This window comes from Notolepis coatsorum (genome assembly GCF_963971535.1).
Source record: "Notolepis coatsorum genome assembly, chromosome: 3".
In the NCBI taxonomy this organism is placed as follows: Eukaryota; Metazoa; Chordata; class Actinopteri; order Aulopiformes; family Paralepididae; genus Notolepis; species Notolepis coatsorum.
Genome location: NC_140167.1, coordinates 178,113,173 through 178,119,172, shown reverse-complemented (window position 1 = coordinate 178,119,172; position 6,000 = coordinate 178,113,173). Strand labels below are relative to the sequence as shown.

The window sequence follows — 6,000 nt, the reverse complement described above, 5'->3', positions numbered from 1 at the left end:
GGGGGGTGGCATGTCCTCACCATCTCATATCGTGCACGGGAGCGTGCACTCTGGAAGCGTGCAAACTCTCGCCGGTCGTGGAAAGTGATGACCAGCTTCCAGACGGCCAGCAGTACGATGCCCACCAACAGGATGCTGCCAACCACAGCCAGCAGCACCGTGAGGGCGTCCGGACCCCCGCCACACTCTGTGAGGAAGAGGAATATACAAGATTCATTAGATGATACTAGACACACTCATACACTAGCACTTTGTAATTGTGCTTGAATGCACTTACCTAATGCACTGCAATGGATTGCATTAGGTAATGGAATGTCTTTATTTATATATATTGCACTATTGTACTGCCCTTGAGGCCACTGCACATTTTGTTGTATGTTGCTCTGCTGTGTATAGCAACAATAAACTGAATTGAACAGACAACAGGTGTCACAAAAAAAAATCTGTTGCCGTTTTGCTAAACATGTTTCAAATTAAATTGAATATACACACACAGCTACTTGATGTTAATATAGTGCAGTGTAAAAAGAACAAGCGAGGTGGAAATATCATTTTTCTTTATCCGTTTGTGAGAGAGAGAGTACTAAGAGTAGTGGCCTAGTGACCGGGGGATCTGTGTGAAGCGAGCGGCAACAGACCTGGCTCCTTAAGGGCCGTGAGGACGGACTGTCCGTTGGCGTGTTCAGAGTAGGTGAACTTCATCACACAGTCGTTCTCCGTCTTGTACAGACACAGCACAGCACCGGGGTCCTCGGTGTCTGAGAGGGACAGAGAGCAAGAGACACACTGACACACTGAGTCTCTCAACCTATAAAACACATGCCTCGACTCTGGAGCGAGAGAGAGAACCAGGCAGAGAGAGAGAGAGGGGAGAGAAAGAGAGTACCAGCAGAGAGAGAGAGAGAGAGAACCAGGCAGATAGAGAGAGAGAGAACCAGGCAGAGAGAAAGAGAGTACCAGGCAGAGAGAGAGAGAGAGAACCAGGCAGAGAGAAAGAGAGAATCAGGCAGAGAGAGAGAGAGAACCAGGCAGAGAGAGAGAGAGAGAGAGAGAGAGAGAGATAACCAGGCAGAGAGAGAGAGATAACCAGGCAGAGAGAAAGAGAGTACCAGGCCGAGAGAGAGAACCAAGCTGAGAGAGAGCGAGAAAAGGAGTACCAGGCCAAGAGAGAGAGCGAGAGAGAGTACCAGGCCAAGAGAGAGAGAGGGAGAGAGAGAGAGAGAGCAAGGAGAGTACCAGGCAGAGAGAGAGAACCAGGCCGAGAGAAAGAGAGTACCAGGCCGAGAGAGAGAACCAAGCCGAGAGAGAGCGAGAAAGAGAGTACCAGGCCGAGAGAGAGAGAGTACCAGGCCAGAGAGGGAGAGAGGGAGAGAGAGAAAGAGAGTACCAGGCCGAGAGAGAGAAAGAGATAAAACCAGGCCGAGAGAGAGGGAGAGAGAGAAAGAGAGTACCAGGCAGAGAGAGAGAGAGTACCAGGCCAAGAGAGAGAGAGGAGAGAGAGAGAAAGAGAGTACCAGGCCGAGAGAGAGATAAAACCAGCCGAGAGAGAGAGAGGGAGAGAAAGAGAGTACCAGGCCGAGAGAGAGCGAGAGAGAGTGAGAGGGAGAGAGAATGAAAGAGAGTACCAGGCCGAGAGAGAGAGAGAGTACCAGGCCGAGAGAGAGAGTACCAGGCCGAGAGAGAGAGAGAGAGAGAGAGAGAGAGAGAGAGAGAAGAGAGAGAGAGAGAGAGAGAGAGAAGAGAAAACCAGGCCAAGAGAGAGAGAGGGAGAGAGAGAGAGTACCAGGCCGAGAGAGAGCGAGAGAGAGTGAGAGGGAGAGAGAATGAAAGAGAGTACCAGGCCGAGAGAGAGAGAGAGTACCAGGCCGAGAGAGAGAGTACCAGGCCGAGAGAGAGAGGAGAGAGAGAGAGAGATGAGAGAGAGAGAGAGAGAGAGAGAGAGAGAAAAAGAGAAAACCAGGCCAAGAGAGAGAGAGGGAGAGAGAGAGAAAGAGAGTACCAGGCCGAGAGAGAGAGAGAGAGAGAGAGAAAGAGAGTACCAGGCAGAGAGATAGAGAGAGAGAGAGAACCAGGCCGAGAGAGAGAGTAAGAGTACCAGGCAGAGAGAGAGAGAGTACCAGGCCAAGAGAGAGAGGGAGAGAGAGAAGAGAGTACCAGGCCGAGAGAGAGAGAGAGAGAGAGAGAGAGAGAGAGAGAGAGATGAGAGAGAGAGAGAGAGAGAGAGAGAGAGAGAGAGAGAGAGAGAGAGAGAAAAAGAAACCAGGCCGGAGAGAGAGTACCAGGCCAAGAGAGAGAGGGAGAAAGAGAGTACCAGGCCGAGAGAGAGAGAGAGTACCAGGCCAAGAGAGAGAGAGGGAGAGAGAGAGAAAGAAGTACCAGGCCGAGAGAGAGATAAAACCAGGCCGAGAGAGAGAGGGAGAGAGAGAGAAAGAGAGTACCAGGACGAGAGAGAGCGAGAGAGAGAGAGAGGGAGAGAGAATGAAGAGAGTACCAGGCCGAAAGAGAGAGAGTACCAGGCCGAGTGAGAGAGAGTACCAGGCCGAGAGAGAGAGCGAGAGAGAGAGAGAAAGAGAAAACCAGGCCAAGAGAGAGAGGGAGAGAGAGAGAAAGAGAGTACCAGGCCGAGAGAGAGAAAGAGAGTACCAGGCCGAGAGAGAGAGAGAGAGAGAGAGAGAGAGAGGAGAGAGTACCAGGCCGAGAGAGAGAGAAAGAGTACCAGGCCGAGAGAGAGAGAGTACCAGGCCAAGAGAGAGAGAGGGAGAGAGAGAAAGAGAGTACCAGGCCGAGAGAGAGAGAGAGAGAGAGAGAGAGAGGTAACAGACTGTGTGGACACAGTCTAGCCATAGAAACAGGCCGTTACAGGCAAAACTGGCTGCCCAGAGAGGCCAGGCTGTGTTCACTTTGCCATCAGGGGACATTGAGACAGAACTTCACTTCCTGCTATACTGTGAGAAATACAAGGACCTAAGAGAAGTCTTCTTTGATAAAATAAACAAAATTGATGCACAGTTTATCATCTCCCTGATCACCAAAAGCTACTATACATGTGTGGGGAGAAAAGTCAGTGTACAGCATTAGCTGCAAAATATGTAGACGGTTGTCACAAAATAAGAGAACAAGCCCTGTAAAATGTATCTGAATGGCCACACTTGAAAAATGACTACCCGATCGAGTGACTATTTTGTAAATTAATATGTTTCTTGTTGATTGTCCTTACTGTTATTACTAATGTTATGATATTTTATTGCTTAATATATATGTTATTGTTTGTATGTTGAACTTGTTTTGGCAATAAGTATGTTAATATTTCATGCCAATAAAGCCTATTTGAATTTGTGTGAGTGTGAGTGTGAGTGTGAGTGTGAGAGAGAGAGAGAGAGAGAGAGAGAGAGAGAGAGAGAGAGAGAGAGAGAGAGAGAGAGAGAGAGAGAGAGAGAGAGAGAGAGAGAGAGAGAGAGAGAGAAAGAGAGAGAGAGAGAGAGAAAACCAGGCCGAGAGAGAGAGAGAGAGAGAGAAAACCAGGCCGAGAGAGAGAGTACCAGGCCTCTCTGGTAAACAAGAATACCCTGAAGACTCCTAGCAGGAGCACTCATTCAAGGGTACTACGACTATGCTTGCACCTCATGGTACCAAAGCACCTCAAAGGCACTAAAAAACAAATTACAAACATCTCAAAACAAGCTAGTCAGACTACTGCTTGACCTGACTCCTAGAACCCACCTCACCCTGCCCACTTTGACAACCTAGGATGGCTTAGAGTAGACGACAGAGTACAGCAACTTGCAATGGGCCTGGTCTACAAGATACACTACGCGACCAAGGTACCCATGTACATGTCAAAATACTTCCCAAAGGTCAGTGAATACCACGATCACAACACCAGAGGGAGCTCCACAAATCATGTAAAACCCGATTCGGCTCAAACAAGGGACTAAACACGTTTCGCAATTATGCCACATCAATGTGGAACGCCCTACCTAAAGCTGTAAAGGAATGTGAATCACTACCCACTTTCAAAACACTCAAAAAACACCTACGTGAGACTGCAATTCGAAACTGGCCCCTACAAATGTCCTAACCTAGTTGTACAGTAAATGACCAAGTAAGGCTTTGTCAGTATTCAATGTACAGTGTAAAATGTGTGTGTGTAATGAATTGAAAATGGGGGACCCTGATGTAAACAAGACGAAAGTCTTTCTCTGGTCTGCATCCCCTTAACAATTGTATGTATTGAGCTGTACTGTACCCATTCTGCAATCTGTTAATAAACTTTTCAATCAATCAATCAAAACCAGGCCAAGAGAGAGAGAGGGAGAGAGGGAGAAAGAGTACCAGGCCGAGAGAGAGAGAGGGAGAGAGAGAGAAAGAGAGTACCAGGCCGAGACAGAGCGAGAGAGAGAGAGAGAGAGAGAGAGAGAGAGAGAGAGAGAGAGAGAGAGAGAGAGAGAGAACCAGGCCAAGAGAGAGAGAGGGAGAAAGAGAGTACCAGGCCGAGAGAGAGAGATAAAACCAGGCCGAGAGAGAGAAAGAAAGAAAGAAAGAAAGAAAGAAAGAAAGAAAAAAGAAAGAAAGAAAGAAAGAAAGAAAGAGAGAGAGAGAGAGAGAGAGAGAGAGAGAGAGAGAGAGAGAGAGAGAGAGAGAGAGAGAGAGAGAGAGAGAGAAAGGGGGTTGCGGGCAACAACAACACCACTTTACATCATGCTAATAGTCAGTCGAGGTGACTTTGCTGTGAGATCACCATTAGGAGACGAGCACATTCCCTGGCAGCGGTTTTTGGATGTCCTCGTTTTCACTCCATCTTCATAGTGCAAATATTCTAAGCCCCTGGTCCTAGAGCCCTCCCCCAGCCCCTCCTCCGTTTCATGCACCAAGTTTCCGGAATGTACATGTGGAGTCCATTAAGGGCAGTCAGATGGCTGAACTAGCGAGGAATGCGAGGAATACGGCACAGATTTGCACCGGGGCCTTATGCCGAGGTAACGGTGAGGGCCTCTTAAAATAGCTTCACCCGGCATCCCGAGTCATCTGCCCCCCGCTGGCTCCTCCGCACAGCGCCAGGCCGCATCACAATGGCCCCCGTGAGGACACAGCACTGCGTTAACTTATTAATGCATTCCTAGACATTAGTTAACTAGCGCCCGCCAGGCTGGGAGTGAAGGGGAAAAACATTTTAAGGGAGACGCAGGGACTTACAGTAAACTCCGGGACAGTCTGGACCCTTCGGCCCGGTGCTCTCTACTCTCCCGGCTTTTAAAGAAACGACACGCGAGGAGAGCAATTTTACGGGAGCGGGTCGAGTTACATGTTTGTTTAGTGGGTGGGGTGTAGATATGGGGGGTGGGGCGGGGAGGGGCGCATAGGTTTTTCATACTTTAATGGGCCAGTGTTCTTTGATCCAAATGAGGGGGTTTGACTGGCACTGCCTGTTATTGCATGCTATCCAGAGGAGTGAACAGGTCCGCTGGTGCCATGAGGAGACCCAGACTGACACCCGCCACATAATAACATAAACATCAGACATGGCCGCCCACACCGCGCAAGGCTGTACTTTCATAACTAATTATAGATATGTGTGACATGTGCGTCTTAACAGAAACACAAAAAGCACTTTAAAAGACAAGCACCAATATCCGCTTGGAAAATACATTTGCAATAGGAACAATGATTTGATGATTTGCACTTTTCATGTTGTCAGAAATCTATACAATCTTTTTAATATATTTTAATGACAGTGACCACTGTCAATCAATGGTTTTTTGAGAGGTTTTAATGTCAATTCTCATTTTATGCCGGTCTATAATTATACCAATTCTATGCACATTTTATGCCTATTTTATGTTTACATTACTGCACTTTGGGCTGCAATTCTTGTATGAATAATATATATAAATAAGATTTATTATTATTATTATTATTATTATTATTATTATTATTATTATTATTATTATTATTATTATTATTATTATTAATATTTGATTTGAGGTTGGATCAAGAAGGCAA

The 6,000-nt window shown here is 47.3% G+C and overlaps 1 protein-coding gene across 1 annotated transcript in view; it reads right to left on the bottom strand.

Moving 5' to 3' along the window:
• Positions 1 to 6,000, bottom strand: part of itgb5 (integrin, beta 5) — a 115,296-nt gene that overhangs the window by 13,827 nt on the left and 95,469 nt on the right. Inside the window, exons 14-15 of the mRNA XM_084309993.1 lie at positions 639 to 758; positions 21 to 187 (exon numbers count right to left, since the gene is read on the bottom strand). Of these exons, the coding sequence (XP_084166119.1) occupies positions 21 to 187; positions 639 to 758 (287 nt within the window). The remainder of the gene's footprint in view (positions 1 to 20; positions 188 to 638; positions 759 to 6,000) is intronic.